The 22,800-nt window shown below is 36.9% G+C and overlaps 2 protein-coding genes across 5 annotated transcripts in view; both read left to right on the plus strand.

The window, feature by feature from the left end:
- The window catches only part of PROS1 (protein S), an 80,672-nt gene extending 59,510 nt beyond the window's left edge, over positions 1-21,162 (plus strand). The window contains exons 11-15 of the mRNA XM_021070736.2: positions 8,375-8,542; positions 9,949-10,117; positions 14,751-14,899; positions 17,070-17,295; positions 20,684-21,162. Coding sequence (XP_020926395.1) covers positions 8,375-8,542; positions 9,949-10,117; positions 14,751-14,899; positions 17,070-17,295; positions 20,684-20,844 — 873 coding nt within the window. The 3' untranslated portion in view covers positions 20,845-21,162. The remainder of the gene's footprint in view (positions 1-8,374; positions 8,543-9,948; positions 10,118-14,750; positions 14,900-17,069; positions 17,296-20,683) is intronic.
- A 921-nt stretch (positions 21,163-22,083) lies between these two features.
- Positions 22,084-22,800, plus strand: part of LOC146397796 (uncharacterized) — a 519,577-nt gene continuing 518,860 nt past the window's right edge. For all 4 annotated transcript variants that reach the window (XR_014823591.1, XR_014823592.1, XR_014823594.1 and 1 more), the window contains exon 1: positions 22,084-22,230. The gene's annotated coding sequence lies outside the window, so the exon portion shown is untranslated. The remainder of the gene's footprint in view (positions 22,231-22,800) is intronic.

The following is a 22,800-nucleotide window of genomic DNA, read 5'->3' on the forward strand; positions in this document are numbered from 1 at the left end:
TTTTAGTCCATTAATATTTAAGGTAATTATTGGTATGTATGTTCTTATTGCCATTTTATTAACTGTTTTGAATTTGTTTTTGTTGCTCTTTTTTCTTCCCTTCTTCTATTGTTCTTTCCTCTTGTGGTTTGATGACTATCCTTAGTGTTGTATTTGAGTTGATTTTTCTTATTTGTGTATCAATTGTAGATTTTTGGTTTGTAGTTATTCTGAAGTTTTGATAGAAGGGTATATGTATATACTTGAGATTGTTTTAAATTGTTGGTCTCTTAATTGCAAGTGCATCTCCAGTGTCCTGCATTTGAGCCCTCTTCTCACAGTTTCTGATTTTGGTGGCATAATTTTTCGTGGATGATTTTGTATCTTTACTGTATATATGTCTTTACCTGTGAGCCTTGTTATTTGTGGTGTTTTTGTTTCTGGTTGCAGTCTTTTCTGCCTAGAGAAGTTCCTTTAGTATTTGTTGTAAGGCTGATTTAATGTTGCTGAATTCTCTTAGATTTTGCTTATCTGTGAAGCATTTAATTTCTCCTTCAAATCTGAATGAGAGCCTTGCTGGGTAAAGTAATCTTGGTTGGAGGTTTTTTCCTTTCATCCGGTTAAGTCTATCATGCCACTCCCTTCTGGCCTGCACAGTTTCTGCTGAAAAATCTGCTGATAACCTTATCAGGGTTCCTTTGTATGTTATATGTTTCTTTTCCTTAGTTGTCTTCCATATTTTCACTTTGTCTTTAATTTTGGTCAGTTTGATTAATATGTGTCTTGGGGTGTTCCTGCTTGTGTTATTTTATATGGTGCTCGTTGTGCTTTCTGGATTTGAGTGAGTGGATCCTTTCCCATGTTAGGGAAGTTTTCAGCTATTATCTCTGTGAATATTTTTTCTGTCCCTTTCTCTCTCCAGAGGAAAAAAAGAGGGCTTCTTCTTCTGGCACCCCTATAATACAGATGTTCATGCATTTAACACTGTCCCAGAGTTGTCTGAGACTCTCTTCATTTCTTTTCAATCTTTTCTCTTTTCTGTTCCACATCAGTGATTTCCACTAGTCTGTCTTCCACCTCGCTTATTTGTTCTTCTTCCTTCTATATTCTGCTGTTGGTTGCTTCTAATGAATTTTTTATTTCAGTTATTTTATTTTGCATCTCTGCTTGCTTAAGTTTTCAATCTTGTATTTCTTTGCTCGATCTTTCCTATAAATTATCATTCTTTGCATCCAGTTTATTTACAATGTCTTGCATCATCTTCAGTGTCAACAGTCTAAAGTTTTTTTTCTGGATTCTGAGAATCTCCAGATCACTTGGCCGATTTTCTGGGATTTTTTATTTCTCCCTTATCTGAGTTATAGTTCTCTGTATTTTCATTTTTATAGGTTTTTGGTATGGTGTCCTTTTGCAAACAATAGAGTTGTAGCCTATCTTACTTCTGGTGTCTGCCCCCCTTGTGACTGAATTTGGTATGGGGGCTTGCTGTGGTGGGACTTTGTCTCTGGGAGAGATTAGAGGTGGCTGTAGGTGGGGTTGTTGCTGATGATGGGACCAGATTTACCCAAAATGGCCACCTCCAGAGAAACATATGGTGATGAACATTCCCAAGAGCTTTGCCTCCAATGTCCTTCCCCCACAATGAACTACAGTCACCCCCTGTTTTCCCAGGACATCCTCCAAGAGCTGCAGTCAGGTCCAACCCAGATTCCTATGGAGCCTGCCTTTGCTTTGTTCCGGGACAGTGCATATGAAAGTCTGTGTTTGCCTTTCAAGAGTGGGGTCTCTGTTTTCCCCAATGCCATGGAGCTCCTGCACACAAGCCCCACTGGCCTTTAATGCCAGATGTTTGGGGGACTCTTTCTCCTAATGCCAGATCCCCAGGAATGGGGATTTGACTTGTGGCTCAGAACTCTCACTCCTGTAGGTGAACTTCTGTGATATAGTTACTTTCCAGTTTGTGGGCTTCCCACCTGGGAGGTATAGGGTTGCTTATATCACGTAATCACCCCTTCTACCTCTTGATGTGGCCTCTTCTTTGTCTTATGGAGCAGGATATCCTTTTGAAGGTTTCTAGTCCATTTGGTTGAAGGTTGTTCAGCACTTCATTGTAATTTTGTTGTTTTTATGAGAGAAGTTGAGCCCTAGTCCCTCTATTCCACCATCTTAATCCCATCTCCAAATATGACAAATTCTTTTAACAGTTGGGAATCCCTGGGAGACTGTGTTCTGGAGGTGGCTACTACTTGTTCAGTCAGTGTCTCCTTAGCTGACCGGATCTGGGCTCTTCCCTTTCTGGCTGTGGTCATGGCAGATACTGGGAGCTGCACATGATCCAGCCTTTGTGGTACACCTGGACAGGGTGAGGCTTAAGAATGGCACTTTAATATACTGTATTGAAATTGAACTTTTTTGGATTGGGATTACTTGGAGAAGGGATGACTCTTAGTCCACAGTGGAGAGAATTCTTTTCTACAGTTAAGTCACTGCCATTTTCAACAGAGAATAGCTGAGGGAAGATCAGCTTTGTCTTAGAAAGTAGTGCCCCTTTGGGAACTGACTAGAGGTACATATTGAGTAGCCATATAAAGTTATCACTAAATTATTGCATTCTTATATTTATCCACTCTCGCAATCATGTATTCAGTAAGCTTTTAGTGAGCATGTCAAAAGTGCTAAGTTCCTGAGTTCAAGATGCTAGAACCTATAGAAAGAGATTTTCCTTGCTCTTGAGCTTAGTACCTCATAATTTAGAAGCTGATGCTGCCTTGTGAACCAATACAGCGTAATACACTGTATACAGTGTATTACAATACAGTGTATTGTGAACCAATACAGTGCAATACAGTGTAATGTGAAATAGGTTACAGTACAGATGGTAATAAAGAACAGTTGGATACAGATGTGGTTCTCCAAAGAGGCAGTCATGGATTTCTGAGCTCCTAACTCTAAAAGAATAGTATCTTCAGAGTTCTGTTTTGGCACAGTGGGTCAGTGATCTGGCTTGTCTCAGTGGGTGAAGGATCCAGCATTGCTGCCACTGTGGCATAGGTCACAACTCCAGCTCAGATTCAATCCCTGGCCTGAAAATTTCCATATGCAGTGGATGCAGCCGAAAAGAAAGAAAAGAATGAAAGAAGGAAGGAAGGAAGGAGAGAGAGGGAGAGAAAGAATAGTACCTTCAGAAGCTCAAATGCAGCTGTCAGAGAAGTCACTAAAATTCTCTGATTTCTGATGCTTATTAGTGTAGCTTTGTTACTACATCTTTCATATTATGTCCGTATCTAAAATATTTGATGTATACAGCTATTCCTCCAGTGTGCTGAAGAATACATTTTAATGTCTAACTTCCATAAGGCACCTATCCAAAATAGCTAAAATCACTTTTGCAGTAAAAGAGAGTAAACAGAATTTTTCCCAATGAGTTTATAAAAATTGAAAATATCAACTGTTTGGAGGTGAACTTAGATAAATTTCTAGGTAGGATAGAATATGTATAAAGAAGAAGGTAAAGAGTTACCTATGAAATTAACATCATGAGTTGCAGGTAGTGTTTTCTGAAGAATTGTTCATGAGTCATATTGTTAAAGATAAGATTTGGGCTGGATGGAAGGCAACTGTTCAGTTTCATTCATTTGTTTCCTATGCTTATGATTCTTGGTAATAAGAAAGTGTAGTTAATGGTATGCCCATGTTTTAATTAAAACATTTTAATTAAAATCGCCCTCTATAAACTGAATATGATTTTATATAAAAAATAAAGTTTAAGGGAATTCCTGTTGTGGTGCAGGGTAAACAAATCGGACTAGTATCTATGAGGATGCAGGTTCGATCCCTGGCCTTGCTCAGTAGGTTAAGGATCCGGCATTGCCCTGAGCTGCAGTGTAGGTTGCAGATGCAGCTTGGATCCCATGTTGCTGTGGCTGGATCTCCCATTCAACCCTGGCCTGGGAACTTCCATGTGCCATGGGCATGGCCCTAAAAAGTGAAAAAATAAAATAGAATAAAATAAAACAAAATAGAAAGTTTAAGAGCAATACACAAGTCAGAGAAAACTGCTCTGATAATAAATTTGGTGCTAGCTGTTTTTCTTTGAATTGTAATTCATTATTTTAACCATTGATGCACTTTAACTCCCACCCATAAGTAGGATTTCTTTTTTTCACTCCATATCGTTTATATTTAAAATATTACTGAATGTTATTTTTACAAAATTATAATCCTGACAGTTTATTAATGAATTATACTGTTTTAAATTTATGCAGCACAGGAATTCCTGTTGTGGCTCAGTGGTTAACGAACCCAACTAGTGTCCATGAGGACACGAGTTCGATCCCTGACCTCGCTCAGTGGGTTAAGGATCTGGCATTGCCGTGAGCCGTGGGGTAGTTGGCAGACTCGGCTCCAATCCTGCTTTGCTGTGGCTGGAGGCTACAGCTCTGATTGGACCCCTATCCTGTGGGTGTGGCCCTAAAAATATAAAAAGACAAATTTATGCAGCACTGAAATTATTTTAAATACATAAATATTTTAAGGAAGCATTTTAATGTTAATTAAGGACAAATCTGTTAAGTTAAATTAATTACTGAACTATTCACTTGATAGTAACTGTTTCACTAATTCAAAATTTTTTTAATTTCAAATAAAATATTTTAAAAATAGACATCAAAATGTATAACTTGGAACTGTTTTCTAATTCAGATAAATAAAATTGAATATGTAGTTATTAAGTCATTAGAATGGTTATAACCCAGAGAAATAACTATTGCTACTTTTTAAGTGGTTATTGTATTTCATGATTGGGTATGATCCTAATATTGGTGGGAAGTATATGATTTGTGTAATAAATTCATTAATTCAACAACATATTTATTGAGCACTTTATGTGCTATTCCTTCTTCTAGGTGGTGGGGATACAATAGTGAATAAAACAATGTCTCTGCTCTTAAGGAGCTTGCATTCTGGTGGTGAGATGAAAACCACAAATGCATCAACAAATAGATATGTCAGTGATTAATGCTATGAGGATATAGAGAAGCAAGGCCAGGCAATAGAGAATGATGTAGGTGAGTGGGCATGTGGAATCAGGAAAGCCATTTCTGATGAGATTACATCTGATCAGAGACTTGAGGACATCAGCCAGGACAAATGTGGGGTTGGGGGGGTAGATAATTCTGTGCCATGTGAACAGCAAGTGTAGACTCTCGATCTAGAGGATGTGTTTGTTGTATTTGAAGAACAACGCAAAGATCAGCGTAGGTGCAGTGCTGTGAGAGAGGGAGAGAGTAGTAGAAAACGAGGTCAGAAATGTGGTCTTGAATAAGGTTTTTGTAGGGGCAGGAGAACTGTAGTGAGGACTTGGATTTTATACTAAGTAGAAAGACCTTAGATGGTTTTATACTAAGTAGAAAGACCTTAGATAATTTTATACTAAGTAGAAAGACCTTAGATGATTTTGCACATTAAAAGATAATCCTGGTCAGGATCTAATGGTGTTTTGGAGACTAGACAGTAGAGAGTAAGGCTAGAACAGGACATGGGGTTAGGAGACTAATGCCATAACCCAGGAAGGGAAGATGGCAGCTTTTAACCTGGAGTGTTAATAGTGGGAGTGGTGAGAAGTGGTCAGTTTCTGGATATATTTTTAAGGTCCAGGTGTCAATTTAAGATAAATAAAGACTTGGATATTCAACATAAAGAGGGCTTTAAAGGCCATGAGATTTATTATTGTCAATCTGTGGCTTTAAATTTCATCACATCTAATATAATGCCCTAATTGTTATATACAGAAGAAAATAATTTATAAAAATGATATATATTTCAATATGTAAATTCTCCCATTCAAGTATAGTATTTGTCAATGCTTGCTTTTATACGTAATATAACATGAAAGCTACAAATGAAGACTAATGCTGGGGTGTTGTATTGGCAACTCAGATACCATAAGAGCGTATATGATATTGCCATCAGTAATAGTAACTTTCCAAAATGTTGAGAAAATCTTGGTAAAGATCCAAACATAGGAGTTCCCATCATGGCTCAGTGGAAACAAATCTGACTAGCATCCATAAGGAAGCAGGTTTGATCCCTGGCCTCGCTTGGTGGGTTAAGGATCCAGTGTTGCCGTGAGCTGTGGTGTAGGTCACAGACAAAGCTCGGATCTGACATTGTTGGGCATAGGCCAGCGGCTATGGCTCCAAATCTACCCTTAGCCTGGGAACCTCCATATGCTGCAGGAGCGGCCCTAAAAAGACAGGAAAAAAAAAGATCCAAATATAACCGCCGTCAATCCTTTCTTGGCTTATAAGACTGTTTATTCTTGAAAAACTCTGAGAGTGCTGAAATCATGCAACAAATATTTTGTGTTTATATGTACACACAAACAGGTAATTATAAGAATGAGTGTACCCTACATGAATATTTAGTAGAAATGTTCCCAAAGTTTGCAGGATATTTTACTATTTATTTTGCACGACTATTCTGCACATTGCAGGGCAGCTAGCATCTTGCACTCTCAGTATATTCTTACTCACTGTGAAAACTAAAAATGCCCACCACCCCTAAATTTGCCCTAGAGTGGGGCATCCATTTCAAAATATTTGCATGACTAGAGGGAAAACGACTAGGGGCTGAGCTCTGGGGCTTATTGAGGTTGGTAAGAAGGAAAGGATCCAGTTAAGTAAGGAAACTGAGAAGGAGTGGTAAGAGTGTGGAGTAGAAGCAAGCCAGACTGAGGTCCTGGAGGCTACATCTTTCAAGGAGGGAATAATCATTAGAATAAAATGATGCTGACTTTATATTAAGGAAAGAGCCTTGACCAACATTAAAATCTGTAAATGTTACAAAATTTATTTTACTTTATTTATTTATTTATTTTTGTCTTTTTAGGGCCTCACCCCACAGCATATGGAGGTTCCCAGGCTAGGGGTCTAATCCCAGCTGCACCTTCCGGACTATACCACAGCTCACGGCAACGCCAGATCCTTAACCCACTGAGCGAGGCCACGGAGCAAACCCAAAACCTCAGGGCTCCTAGTCAGATTCGTTTCCGCTGTGCCATGACGGGAACTCCTTATTTTACTTTAGAGCATAGTTTTTCTTTTCCTGTAATAGTGCTTTAATATGCCTGTTGCTTGGCTTCCCTGATTGATTAGTAAATGAAGACTTTGCATTTTGGGTCCTACAGTGAGGACACTGCAGAAATGGTTCTTCAAATAGCCTTTATGGGAGGATTTTTCTTATTCTTATTTACCATTACTTCCAACCTTTTTTAGAAACCCAAATTACTTTCAAAATTGGAAAAAACCTGATTTAATTTAATGTATTGTGCTTTCTTATGACTTCACATACTTCTGAATTTTGAAATAAAATACAATTTGTGAGTGATAGGCAGAATACTGAATGTACTAACTTCTCTTAATTTATGTTAAAAATATATTTACATTACTGATTTCATATTTGTACTATCGGACAATTGCAAAATGAAAGCACTTAAAAGTTTACTAAGGTTTTGTAGACTGTCTTGCTTTCTTTTAAAAAATATATTGATTTTGGTGTTCCCATTGTGGTGCAGCAGAAACAAATCTGACTAGGATCCATGAGGATGCAGGTTTGATCCACGGTCTTGCTCAGTGGGTTAAGGATTCAGCATTGCTGTGAGCTGTGGTGTAGGTCGCAGATGTGGTTTGGATCTGGTGTTGCTGTTCTGTGGTGTAGGCCAATAGCTACAGCTCCAGTTTGACTCCTAGCCTGGGAACCTCCATATGCTGCAAATGCAGCCCTGAAAAAAAAAAAGGGCAAAAAAAAGATAAAATGTTAATTATATGGCACACTGGGGTTGAAAGATATATTTTATCAATGGATGTTTAAGTTTAACAGAGAAATATTAATTTGTGTGTGTGTGTTTTTTTAGGGCCTCACCTGCAGCATATGGAGGTTCCCAGCTAGGGGTCGAATTGGAGCTGTATCTGCTGGCCTACATCAAAGCCATAGCAACGTGGGATCCAAGCTGCGTCTGCGACCTGCACCACAGGTCATGGAAACACCAGAGGCTTAACTCATTGAGTGAGGCCAGGGATAGAACCTGTGTCCTCATGAATGCTAGTCGGATTTGTTTCCGCTGAGCCACAATGGGAACTCTGAGAAATATTGATTTTTAAACTTTAAAATTTGATGTTGATTTAACTTTTGATCAAGGATTACACAGTAAAACACATTTTTATCACCTTTATTCTAATTTGACATTTCAAATGTATTGGCACAAATTAACAAGTACATTAAAATGATCACTTTGGAAAATTATGTACTGGAATAAAACAGAATTTTCAATCTTAACATTTCAAATGATATGCAGCAATGTTTAGTTGTTTGATAATTTTTGTCTTTTTAATTGTAGGTCTCTGTGGAAGAATTAGAGCAGAGTATTAGTGTAAAAATAGCTAAAGAAGCTGTAATGAATATAAATAAACCTGAAAGCCTTTTTAAGCCTACCAATGGGTTTCTAGAAACCAAAGTATACTTTGCGGGACTACCTCGGAAAGTGGAGAATGCACTCATTAAACCGGTAATGATCCAAGCTTATATCATTCATCACGGATGAATTCCTTTTGTCGGTAATAGATTTGAAAATGTGTTTTTCTGAGAGTCAAAAGAAGTTATTTTGTTGAACACACCAACTGTGACAACTTGAATTGAACATGGAAAAGTAACATTATCAACCTTTGAAGTTATATTAAGGAAATGAGAAAATGAATGTAGTGTTTTTGAGCCCATTTGAATTCCCAGAATTATACATGAAGTAGATTTTAAAAAATTCTCCAATCATCAATTCAGTGTTAACATCATAGCAGTTCATACCATTAAACATATAAATATGTATAATTTGAATCCAAAAGTACATTATTTTGTAGAAGCCAAAGAACTTTCTTAGGTCTGATTTAGGACTAAAATCTGGGAGATAAGAATAGCACAAAAGGTGGAAGAATAGCATAAAAGATGGCACTTAAAAAAAAAAATCTTTGGTGGGAGTATAACTGCAGATCGTAATAAATTGAAGCTGGATATAATAGATGATTATCTGTATGTGGTGTTTGTCTAATTTCCATGGAAAATGTTTCATGAAGGATACTAATCACTGACCTTGAAGAGTTTTAAATTTTTCATTTTGAAATCATGGGTCTGCCAATTTTACACTTGCTGGTTTAACTTAAATATTTACTATTTTATATCCATCTTTCAGTTACTTTAACTTTTAAAAGATTTCTGTGATATGATATAAAACCTGAATTAGTTAACTCATGTCAGAGTGAATATACCTGTCCTTTGAAATTGATAAATCAAGACATTTTAAAAGTAAAATAAATTATTAAAAAAGAATCAACTATTTATGAAATGGCTACATATCTTGAGTCTGGGTGGATGCTTTAGTGAAACTAAAGAATGCAAACTTTTGTTCCCGAAGAGGCTTAATGTCTGATGGTAAGACAAACATATGTTGTAAATGCAGTTAAAAAAAAACAGATCACCTTGCCGTACAGTAGAAAATTGACAGAACACTGTAAAGCAGCTATAATGGAAAAAAAATAAAAATCATTATAAATGGACCCCCCCCCCAAAAAAAAAAAACAAAACCCAGAAAGCAGCTGAGAACCTAGGGCCACAGCTAGGAGCAAAATGTAGAACTTGAGGCAGAAGTTAGTGCAAGAAGATATAGGAGAGGGAAGTGGGGCTTGAGGTGTCAAAAATCATTAGGATCCCAGTAGGGATCTGTGATGGCATAAACTTATTTTCACTGGAAAATGCTGTCTATCTGAAGGACACCTTGAAAAAAATCTAGATGAAATTCAAAATGTTTTAAAATGTTGCTGAAGAAATTTCCCTTCTAAATGAAAACCTATACCTATAATCAATTAAGCCACTTATGAGTCTAAGTTTAAAATGAATTCATAGGTCTGTATTTTAAATTGCTAGATTAACCCTCGTCTAGATGGATGTATTCGAGGCTGGAATCTGATGAATCAAGGAGCTTCAGGAGTGAAGGAAATCATTCAAGAAAAACAAAATAAGCATTGTCTTGTCACTGTGGAGAAGGGTTCCTACTATCCTGGTTCTGGAGTTGCTCAATTTAGCATAGATTATAGTAAGTGATTTCCCATTTTATCTTTCTTTTCTCATTAATGTTTAAATGAGTTCATTAACCAATAGCAATGATTCCTTCAGTAAACCATATTGAATACTTACTCTATGCAAGACATAGTGTTAGGCTTATTCATACTGTTACATTTTTTAATAGAATTTTCCCTAGTATATTGGGGGAAAAAAGGTAGTTGGATATGTTTATGTTATTACTTTATGATTATTGGCACTGATTAATTTTGGGTAAATTCAATTGACCTGTTTTAAGGTTCACCAATTTCTCAGTTATATTGAGTCTACTGATTAAGGCATCAAAAGGATTCATCTTTATTTATAACATTTCCATTTGATCTTTTCCTAAAATATCCACCTCTCTTGAAATTCCTCACCTGTTCACACGTATTGTCATCTTTTTCACCCAAGCCTTCAACTTATTAATCATAATTATTTAAAATTCCTTATCTGATAGTTGCAACATCCGTGTCATATCTAAACCTGGTCACATTGAATGTTTTTTCTCTTGACTGTGTGTTGTTGTTTTACCATGCTTCTTTCTGTGTTTAATGAGTTTTGGCTTAAAGGTGGGTGTCATATAAAACAGTAGAGACTGAGATAAATAATTTTTATGTCTGGAGATGAGCACACACCTCCTTTTGGTAGGTCCATAACAAGGGAGCTTGAATCAATCTGGTCAACAGTTGAGCTGCTGAGGTTTTCTGTTTCCGTGACTACACCTCAAATTCCTTTAATATTACCTTGGGCTTGGGGTAGTACCGGTTTGCCAGAGGATTTGTTTTAATAGCTGGATCTATCCTCAGCTTTAGATATTCCTCTGAGGTGCCTCAATAAGGTGTCTCTCCATGGTCTTGTCTGACTTTCAGAAGAGTGTTCTTACTTGTTACTTGATACTTGCTAGCATAGTAGAGGGGTCTGGGGGTCAGGGGAGCATTCTTTGATGTTCTGGTGCAGATTAAGTCTTATATATGTGTTATATCCCTGGATCTTAGGGGTGCGGACTTTTCATTGCCCCCTCCTGCCCACTAGCAGTAGAGATATCTAATGGTCAGGACTCAAAGGTGTGTTCCTGCTCCTTCTCCATGGTAAATGATTTTTTGTTGTTGTTATTTGTTTTATTTTTTTGCTTGTTTCTTTCTCTCATCTATAGCTGCAGGGGTTTTCTCATGTGTCCTAATAGTGACAAGATTTGCTGCTTTTCCCCTACCTCTTGAAGTCTTGCTTAGAGGAGACAGAAAAATCTGGGTGAGACTTTGTGCCTTTCTTGCAGGTTGCTGCTCCTCTCTCAGGGGGCCTGAGCTAGGGAGGAAACTTTCTTTAATCTCTTTCTCTGCTCCCCACTTTTTCTCTTGAGCACCCAGTAAGATCCTTGAATATGAATTTCCCAGGTGTCTGCAGTTCCCCTGGCTTCTGCATTCTTACACCAACCCCTGCTTGGATGTTAGCAATTTGTTAAAAATTTTACCTGAATTCTTTTTACCAAATTGTTTAATGTCTGGTGTCTGCTTTGGGTAAGAGGGTAGTCTCCTCCTGTGTCTCCCTGGAGGCACCTGTCTTTCTTTAGGTTTCTAGTCAGTTGTTCTGCAACCTCAGCTTTTTGAAAGTTCAAGAAAAGGTGCACTTTATATATAGATAGTTGGTCTTTTTTAAAATTTTTAGCATTTTTTAGAATAGTTATTTCCCCAATACAATTTTTTTCTACTGTACAGCATAGAGACCCAGTTACACATACATGTACACATTCTATTTTCGCACATTATCATGCTCCATCATAAGTGACTAGATATAGTTCCCAGTGCTACACAGCAGGCTTTTGTTGTTTTAAGAATGGGAGCAATACTCTCTCCAGTTTTCTATACTCTAAGAGGAACAGGAAAACTTTCCAGACTGACCCCAGTTTTTCTTTCACCTTTGCAAATAATACTTCCAGGATATTCTTGGATATATATCCTTGTACCTTTGCGTAATTAATCCCTCAGAGTTTATGCAAAGATACAATTTCCACTGCTCAATCAGATTGTCTTCCAAAGATGTTTTATCACTTTATGCCAACAGAAGAAAGTTTATACTTTAGATTTGTTTCTAACTTGAGAGTTGGAAAATTAAATCTTGTAGTTTTAATTATTATCCCAGTTTCAACTGAAGTTGAATATCTCACCACACCATATTTTATTGCATTCTTTGTCTTTTTCTGTTTCAGGAGTTCATTATTTGAGCTACTAACACTTTGCATTATAAATTTAGTCTTAATTTGATATCTCTACTGTAAAAAGAAATCACATTTTAAATTTATTCACAGCCTTAAAAAGTATTACTACAGTTTTAAGGTAGAATCTTATATGAGTGCTTTCTGTTTTCCTAAGGTGAATTAATACAGTATCTTTAATTTCAGCTCTGTTCTGTATATGAAAGTTTTTTTTAATGCTTTAATTGAGTTCATGGCTGAATATTGGAAAAAAAATAGACCCACAGTAATTTGTTCAAAGGAAAAAAATCCCTGGAAAGAAAATGAAAATAAGAGTTATATTGTACCTGAAAAAGTTACTTTTGTCATTAGTTATTTCACAGATAACATGAAGATGACCTACTTCATAATTAATATTTAATGTTACATTATAATTGCTCTTCGTTTTAGCTTGAATTTGTTAATATTTTGTAGCAAATTTATTTACTTCAAAAAGATTATATATATATTTTTTTCCTCTTGGGTGAGAATGAAAGGATTATAGTGAAAATGTAATAGTATTAGATGTGGCTAAATGGAAGAACATCTTGTCAAAGGAAAATTATTTTCTCCATTCACATTCAGCCTTTCAAAGCCTCCAAGTGGTATTTGTATTGTTATATATTACTTTATATTAAATGAAGAATCCTTTGTTCAGGTTTTAAAAATAGAAATCCAACTACTTTGAAATCACATTAATTCAACAAATATTTACATGACTTCTTCGAAAACAGTGATGGTAGAGACATGTAGAGCTTGCATTTTAGTGGGATAGACAATTGACCTAGTAATTAGGAAAAAAAATGTTAAGTATTATAAAAGAATCATAGAAGAGTCCCTATTAGAATTTCAAAGTTAACTATTTCAGAATATTCAGAATATTTCTCTACTATCAAACCATCCAACCATCTCTAAAGATCATATTTGACATATGATCTATAGAGATCATATTTTTTTCCATTGCTCTAACCTGACCTTTATTTGCAAGAGGAGTGGTGGGGTGGGTGTGTCCAAATTATCTCCCAGAAATATTACAGTAAATTTGTTACTCATGGGAACTCCAGGGTGGTAATATTTTAAAGTACACATTAAAAGGAGTTTCATATGCTATTTGTCTTTCTCTTTTGACTTACTTCACTCAGTATGAGAGTCTCTAGTTCCATCCATGTTGCTGCAAATGGCATTATTTTGTTCTTTTTTATGGCTGAGTAGTATTCCATGGTGTATATATACCACATCTTCCTAATCCAATCATCTGTCAGTGGACATTTGGGTTGATTCCATGTCTTGGCTATTGTGAATAGAGCTGCAGTGAACATGCGGGTGCATGTGTCTCTTTTAAGTAGAGTTTTGTCCGGATATATGCCCAAGAGTGGGATTGCTGGGTCATATGGTAGTTCTATGTATATCTTTCTAAAGTACCTCCATACTGTTCTCCATAGTGGTTGTACCAGCTTACATTCCCACCAACAGCGCAGGAGGATTCCCTTTTCTCCACACCCCCTCCAGCATTTGTCATTTGTGGACTTATTAATGATGGCCATTCTGACTGGTGTGAGGTGGTATCTCATAGTAGTTTTGATTTGCATTTCTCTAATAATGATATCACTTATATCTGGAATATAATATACAGCACAAAGGAACCTTTCCATAGGAAAGAAAATCATGGACTTGGAGAACAGACTTGTGGTTGCCAAGGGGCAAGGGGAGGGAGTGGGATGGACTGGGAACTTGGGGTTAATAGGTGCAGTCTATTGCCTTCGGAATGGATTAGCAATGAGATCCTGCTGTGTAGCACTGGGAACTCTCTCTAATCACTAATGATGGAACATGTAATGTGAGAAAAAAGAATGTATACATGTATATGTAACTGGGTCACCATGCTGTATAGTAGAAAAAAAAAGTTTTAAAAAAAAAAAGAAGGAGTTTCAAGGAATTTACTGTAGTAAAGTATTGTCATTGCTGTGGCTCAGATCACTGCCATAGTGCAGGTTCTATCCCTGGCTGGGAACTTCCACATGCTGAGAAGATGGCCAAAAATTCCCCAAAACGAAACAAAACAACCACTCCAAGATTTGCGCATTGGAGAATATCTAAGACAGAAGGGAAGAGCTGTTAAAGAGATAACAGAAAATTCATAATAAACCTAAACACCACAATCCAGAATCCCATTCTAGGAAGAAGAACAAAAGGATGAGACTCCATTTGTGTGTTTCTTGCCTGAATTAAAACTGTTTTTCTTTGGCTTTATTTTGCCTAGGTTGTATATATAGAGTGTTGAGAAAAGAGAACGAAAATCCTTAGTATCACACAAAGATGGCTTTGTATTAATAAGACTATACTTGATTCCTTCTGGTACACTTACATTGATCCTGCTTATGTTTCATTGTTTAAACAGAGAATGTATCCAGTGCTGGGGCTTGGCAAGTAAATGTGTCCTTGAATATTCGCCCATCAGCAGGCACTGGTGTTATGTTGGCCTTGGTTTCTGGTAACACAGTGCCTTTTGCCTTGTCCTTGGTGGACTCCGCCACTGAAAAGCTTCAGGTAACTTTACTCTAAACCTTTATATTCCTTGTTTTGTAATTTTTTTCCAATCTATAAAATGCATAGCATGGCAGTAGTTACCTCAAAGTGCTATTATGGAAATTAAATGAAATAACTTATATAAAGTATTTGGCCCAATCTCTAGCACATCATTGCAATTCAATAAATATTCATCATTATTACTTTTTTACCAGCTTCTTTCCAAAGTTTGAACCAAACAGTAAGGGAAGCAGGGATGGAAAAGTCTAGTGCTTCTATAGCTAAGATTAGGCAGACTCAGACACAGGCTACTTTGGAGCCTTCTCTGAGTACTTAGAGACCCTCTCATATTCAGAATCTTTGAAGTACTATGGAATTTATGTGTACTAACAAAATAGAAGTGAGTCTAATGGCAATCCACTCTGAAATATTCAGAGCCTAATTATAATGTTTTGTGCTTTCTGGCACTCTTAATCTTTTCTCCCGTGAGTAAGTTAGGAAAGACTATAAAAAACCAAAATCAGTCCACTTGGCTTCTTTCTGGCAACTATGACTTGAAATTAGGAGGAAGAACAGGGAAAACTCTTGGATAAAAGAAAACATGAGAACTATCAGATCTGTATTGTTCATCCTTCCATTAGAGCCTAATAGTTCTGTCCATGTGTCATCCACAGTAGAGTCCAAGTTAAGGCAAGCAGCTTTTGTTTGTGCCAAGGCCAGCTTGGAGGCTCTCCGTAGCTTTTAGAAAGAGACATATAATTGAATAATGCCTTTAGTGAGTAAAAGGGGATGCTGTTTGCAATTTAAAGGATAGTTAGGGGCAGTTTCTGGTGAGTGATTGTAAGCAACCTGAAGAGATCCTGCTGAATTTTTGTTTCTAGTTGACCTCAGGAGCTTGCTACATTTGGATTTCAGCTTTTTGTTTGCTTGTTTGTTTTTTTAAAAACAAAATGAAAATCCTATCTTCAGCCTTGCATTCTTGCCAAAGAAGAAGTTAACACATGTCATATCTCTGATATTTATTTTATCTTTTTGTATTTGTCTTCATGGCTCTTATGGCTTTTTTTTTTTTTTTTTTTTGCAAGCTAGATTGCTTTCTTAAGACTTGTGTATGATGTTTCATAACATTATTCCACATACTGTTGATCACTTTAGAACATTTTCTCAGCTGCATATTTTTAAGGCTTCTGAGAAGTTCCCTGGTGGCACAGTGGATTAAGGATATGACGTTGTCACTGCTGTGGCTTGGTCCACAGCTGTGGCACAGGTTTGATCTCTGGCCCAGGAACTTCCAATCCTTGGCCTGGGAACCTCTTAATGTGGCAGGTGTGGCCAAAGGGAAAAAAAGAGAAAGACTTTTCATGAGTTCAGGATATAGATATATATAGCACAGTAATAGATTTTTCTCAAGTAACCTGTGTTTGGGAAGTATAGACTGCATTTAACATAGGTATCTTGGATTTCCATAAAAACACATCATACTCTATCTGGGAAGCATCAAAACATCCATCTCCCTAGTTTTTATTTCATTTTTTCTCTTACTTTTTACATTTCCTCTACAAAATGTAAAGCTATATGCATAGATGACTCTTGGCAAGTTAAGTGTATCATCAGTTTGAAAATTTCAGAAAATAGATTTTCTTCTTTGAGAATATTCTGATAAATGCTCTATTAACTTCTTGCTGGCAATCCTGGTTTTTCTTGGAGACTTCATTCAATTTGTCCAAAGTCTACAGGATTGCTTGGGTGGCACAAATAAACCTTTCAGTCTTGTCTTCAGTCATGTTCTTACTAAAGCACTTTAAATTTTCCAAGTGTTCTCCAAGAGTAATTCAACTCCCTCCTCTTTCATATATAAGTTTTTAAATTAGGAAGGCTCATAAACAAATATATTGCTTAAGACATTATTTTAGGTTCCCATGATTGATGAGAAAACCCTGTTGCTTTATTGAATTTTCAAACCCTGGTGTACATTTGCATCTTAGCTAAACCTGGAATTTGTAAAACTAATGTATACTCTAAATTTTTGATTATTATAATAATTAATAGTTTTTTCATTAAAACTTGAAAACTCTTATTATTTTTTCCCTTCATTGAAATTCAGTTTTTGAATTTCAAAAACCAAAAAGTTACTCTTATGTAGCATTACCATTAATAATTGCTTACCTTGAGTCTTTGCTCTATTCTTCAGGATATCGTGGTATCTGTTGAAAATGTGGAAATAGCTCGAATAAAGGCCTTAAGTCTGTGTTCCAGTCTACAATCCCTTCTGGAAATGAGAGTCAGTGTAAACAGTTTGGAGCTATTGACTCAATTTGAAAAACGTAGGATCTCCTCTGAAGACTATCAGGGACAATTTGCCATCTTGGATAAAGCAATGGAAGGAACAGTGGCCACTTACCTGGGTGGCCTTCCAGGTATCTTCTTACTTTTTCTTCAGTTTTAAAAAGTACATTTTTAATGAAATTGATAGCATTTAAAATATATAATTATAGTAAAACAGCCTATGTATACAACATATACATATATACAGCATATGTAATTGTAGTTAAAGTGCTTCAGAGGGAAGACAAAATTCCATTGTTCATTATTCTTTTTCTGGGGACTTGCATGAACATTTCATGGGTACATCTTTATTTAATTTTTTTTAATGGTAAATTGAAACTAACCAAGTTTTGCTGTGTCTGACTGTCCTAGCCAGAAATGATTTATTATTTCATTTCATCTTCTAAATTATCTTGTGAGTTTAATATTTATTCTTCAATTCAGCTATCACCCACCTAATATTTATTAAGAACATATGTCCCAGGCAGCAGGGACACAGTAATAAACAAATGGATATGATCTCTGCTATTAAACCTTTACAATCTAGTGGCAGAAGCAGATATTAAAAAAGTGATTAGGAAAATATCAAAAAATTATAATTGTCACAATGTTTATGAAAGAAAATCAGGGGTTGCTTTTAGAACCTGAAAATGAGGACTTGATCTGGTTTGGGGGCCGGGGACCAGCTCTGTTAGGAAGAGACTAAGATAAAATCTGATATTTGAAGGATTAAATGGATTTAACCAGATGATGAGGGTGAGGGTTGGAGCTGGTATGCAAATAAAATTGTCCATGGCAAAATGGAAAGGGGTTGACATGCTTGAGGAAGGTCAATGCTGTGAGAGCATATTGGATGGGGTGGTGGGGGTTGGGGGGGGTGTCTGTGAGGGTGGCCAGCACAAGAGAAGGCTGTGAACTGAGGCTTGTGGACTTGGTTCAGGGGCCTTTTTAAAAGCCATCAATCAGGATCATTAAAAACTTTTAGAAAAGGATGTGGTATATTGATGCAACTTAAAAAATATCCCCCTGCATGGGGGACAGAGATGGACAGGTGGGAGACAAAAGTGGATGAGATGAGTTGGGGGCTGCTGAAGTATTTCAGATCAAGAAGCAGGGATAATAGTAGTGACAACTGGTACGTAATAAACAGTCTGGGCATTATTCAGAGTGCTTCAAATATATCAACTCATTTAATTTTCAGAGTAGAGCTGTGAAGTAGGTACTATTGTTATCTTCGTTTTGCAGGTGAGGAAGGAAGCTGCTAGACTAGGGTGATGGCCGTGGAGATAGTATATAGTGAATAAATTGGAGATATATGTGAGAAACAAAGTTAACAGAAATTAAGACTGAAAGATGGGTATAAGAATCTCTTAGGTATTTGGCATGAGCAGCTGCATGGGTGAAGATTCCATTCACCAAAATGGGGAAAACTGGAGGAAAAGCAGATTTATCTTTAACTTAATATTGGAAAATATGAAATTGACATCAACATTGTACTTTAAATACAAAAAACCTGAGGCAGAAAGTTCGTTAGAAGCATTTTCAAATGTCATTTGCATGTTATTCTCATGGGGAAAATTCTCAGTTTGATGTAACCTTCATTATATTACTTTAACTTCTTAATGTATTCATTTCCCATATATAGAAATGTTATCTGAGTTTTGGGATAATAGAAGTAAATAGCTATAAAATTTATAAATAGATCTACAGATATAGATCCATAGATTGATAGATATGGATACATAGTTACATTAATGTGATTAATTATTAGGAAGTATAGTTATAGTTTGAATGAATGAATTCTACATCCAAATCCACCTACTACCTCTTTTACAAATTAGTTGAATGCAATTTTGGGAAATCAAACAATGAAAAGAGTTCAAAAGAAGTAAAAATATCAGAATTTCAGTGGTTCCAGGACTTTGGCCACAGTACTGACTTCAGGCAAGAGGTGTTTAGAAAAGATGGGGGAAAAAATGGAGGAGAACTGAAAATTGAGATATTGAAGCTGTGAGCAAAGGGATGGTCAGTTATTAATTGATATGCGAAATAGGCATATTAAATTGCATGTCGTGAATTAGAAATCAGGGGACATAGATGATTCTGAAAACATTTATACAAGTGGTATAGCCTATGGGAGTCAGCCAGACTTGAAAGACCTTCTTAAAAAAACAAAAGTATGGGAGTTCCCGTCGTGGCGCAGTGGTTAACGAATCTGACTAGGAACCATGAAGTTGTGGGTTTGGTCCTTGGCCTTGCTCAGTGGGTTGGGGATCCGGCATTGCCGTGAGCTGTGGTGTAGGTTGCAGATGCAGCTTGGATCCCACATTGCTGTGGCTCTGGTGTAGGCCGGCAACTACAGTTCTGATTCGACTCCTAGCCTGGGAACCTCCAATATGCTGTGGGAGTGGCCCAAGAAATGGCAAAAAGACAAAACAAAAACACCCAAAAAACAAAAGTATGGACTTTATTCACTGTATTGGCAAGTTGCAAGTGGAAATTTGAAGGTTTTTTTTCTTTTCTTTTCTTTTCTTTTCTTTTTTTTTTTTTTTTTTTGCCTAAGGTACCAAGAAGGAAGATAAGGGCTGAAGAAAATCCACTGGCTATTAAAATTCATGGAGATTAGAGTTCCCTGATGGCCTAGTGGTTAAGGAGTCAGTGTTCTCACTGTTGTGGCTAGGGTTTAATCCCTGGCATGGGAACTTCCACATGCTGTGGGCTTGGCCTAAATAAATAAATAAATAAGTAGAATAAAAATAAAAAATAAAATTTGTGGAGATGAGATGCCACAAAAGAGGAAGCAAGTAAAGAGATGGATGTTTTGACAATGAACCATAGTTCTTAGGAATCCAAGGGTGTTGCCTCAGTATTAAATTTGATAAGGAAAGTTAGTGTAGAAAGTCCCAAAGGCCCTAAACTATTTACTGAAATATTATTAAAATTGTTATTTTTTAGAACACCGAACATTACATAAAAATGAATATCTTATCATGACCTGCTACTGTATGCTCAGCAAGACACTATTTCTTTGGAAAATACAGAAATCTGTTTTTATTCCAGCAAAAATAAAAGATATATGTTTATCTTTTAAAAAGATTTCCAAGTAGCTATAATTTTGAGTTGGAAAAAATGACAATAATTCTTAAACTATTGCTCATATTAAAGATAAATAATAAAGTAGAACATCAGAAATAAGAGTATGCTGTTTTTTACTCCTTTTAAAATGAGTTTATCTGAGGTTTGGATGGAACTATTTATGAAATAAGAGCAATTCATGATAGACTGAATTCAATGTCAAGCAACGTACCTTATATAGATAGGAGTCATTTAATATGAATTTCTTGAATAGAATTACATGATTAACTTTTCCCTTAGGATTAGAATTTGGTTGGAAATGGGCAATCTGAATAATTTCTCTAATTATAAGCAAGTAAGATTCTAAAAGTCTTGGGCTAATATATTAATATTCTGTTTTTACAGATGTTCCATTCAGTGCCACACCAGTGAACGCCTTTTATAATGGCTGCATGGACGTGATCATTAACGGTGTACCGTTGGATCTGGATGAAGCCATTGCTAAACATAACGATATTAGAGCTCATTCATGTCCATCAGTTTGGAAGAACACAAGGAATACTTAAGGCATCTTTTCTCTGCTGATATCTTTTTCCTGTGTATAATTATACTTATGTTTCAATACTAGTTGAAGGGTTCAACTTGTGATGTGCAGACCTTGATTATTTTGTGGTATTTTAACCTTTCTGGAATTTTAAAAAGGTCCTTTTTCAAGAAAACAGGGTTCTTTTGTGATATAAATCACATTAAAAAATTCTTATCTCTGTTGCTGTCTAGAAATTAAATAATGAAACATAAAAAATTTTAATTTGAATGTTTTGCTACAAATGGCATTTCTTCATTTTTATGTTTGTAAAAGTAAAATGTAATTTTATCATCATGAACCAGTGGTTTTGTTTTGTTTTGTGTGGTCTTTTTAGGGCCACACCTGCAGCATATGGAAGTTTCCAGGCTAGGGGTCGAATGGGAGTTACGCTGCTGGCCTATGCCACAAAAACTCACTATTTAAGCCAGGTCTGCAACCTAAAGCATAGCTCATGGCAATGGCATATCCTTAAACCACCTAGGGAGGCCAGGGATCAAACCCTTGTCCTTATGTTTACTAGTCAGGTTTGTTATCACTGAGCCATGACGGGAACTCCCAGGAAACAGTGTTTAAACATCCTCTCTTTTTGGAGTTCTTGTCATGGCTCAGTGGTTAACGAACCCGACTAGGAACCATGAGGTTACGGGTTCGATCCCTGGCCTTGCTCAGTGGGTTAAGGATTCGGCATTGCCGTTAGCTGTGGTGTAGGTTGCAGACGCGGATCGGATCCTGCGTGGCTGTGGCTCTGGCTTAGGCTGGTGGCTACAGCTCCGATTCGACCCCTAGCCTGGGAACCTCCATATGCCACGGGAGCGGTCCTAAAAAAGACAAAAAAAAAAAAAAAGTATATATTTTTTTGTGGGACGACAAGGAAGTTGAACCCTTGTTGGAGCCGAACAAAAGTGCACGTGACTAAATAACGTTGTTATCAGCCCTCCCAAGTCGGTTCCCAAGGATTCTTCAGCCCCACATCCTTGGAGCCAATAGGAGACTGAGTTGAGTTCAGAAGCAAAGGGAAACTTTATTCTTGGATCAGAGAATGGAGTACACTATGGTGCACTAACTCTCCTGGACAGGCCTTTGGCGGGCTGCTTTGTAGGAATCTCCTTAGCAGGGAGGGGCGGAGTTCTAGCGGGCCGCGCAGCTGTGCTGCTCACGCCCCACATCCCGCGCTGAGCGCAGCCTCTCTGCACTCGGCAGCCGCTGCCGCCGCCATCTTGAATTCAGTATGCCAAGCAGAGCTACGCGTCCTGAGCTGTGGTGTCCGGGAAGAGCTGTTGCACACAAGGAAGTCTGTTCTGAAGGGCTGAGTGCGAGACTCCCCTGAGCAGGTGAAACAAGACTAAGCACAGAGGATGAGACGAAGGTTAGATTTTATTTTATTACCCAGATTCTATTTTTATTTCCCAGGTTTTGTTAATGGATTTGCTGGTAACACTGTTGATCATAGTCGATACTTTTTTTGTTTCCATTTTTTCCTAATGATGGCAGAAGAGACATTGGCATGTTAAGTATGAGTTGAGTGGAAGGCCTCAAAGCTTTATTCCAGGAAAATCCCTCAGGGGTTCCAGCTTTGACTTCCTTTTTCTTTCACCTGATTTCACCTGGTTTGAACCAGTAGCTTTACTGAGTTGGGAAATAAGTGGGATAAATTTTTGTGAGAGCAGCACATGAATATTGCTGGTTAATAATTGGATTTTATGAGGAGGATATACTAGATTGCGTTGGAGTAAGTGTAGAAACCTGGGATCGGTACATTCCTTAAATTTGGCTGTGTGGGTCACATAAGCTATAGATTAGAAAAGGCAGAACCTAATGATGGAAAGAATGATTGAGAGAATTAAAAATATGGAAGTTCATAGTTTTCCATGAATCAAACTTTAATTACCAGAGCAAGTTGCCAGAATTTGATTTTTGAATAACAAAAGAAACTATG

This window comes from Sus scrofa, chromosome 13 (genome assembly GCF_054392235.1).
Source record: "Sus scrofa isolate SSC_HxYL_T2T_F1_AM1 chromosome 13, Sscrofa_HxYL_maternal_Yorkshire_Landrace_v2.0, whole genome shotgun sequence".
In the NCBI taxonomy this organism is placed as follows: domain Eukaryota; kingdom Metazoa; phylum Chordata; class Mammalia; order Artiodactyla; family Suidae; genus Sus; species Sus scrofa.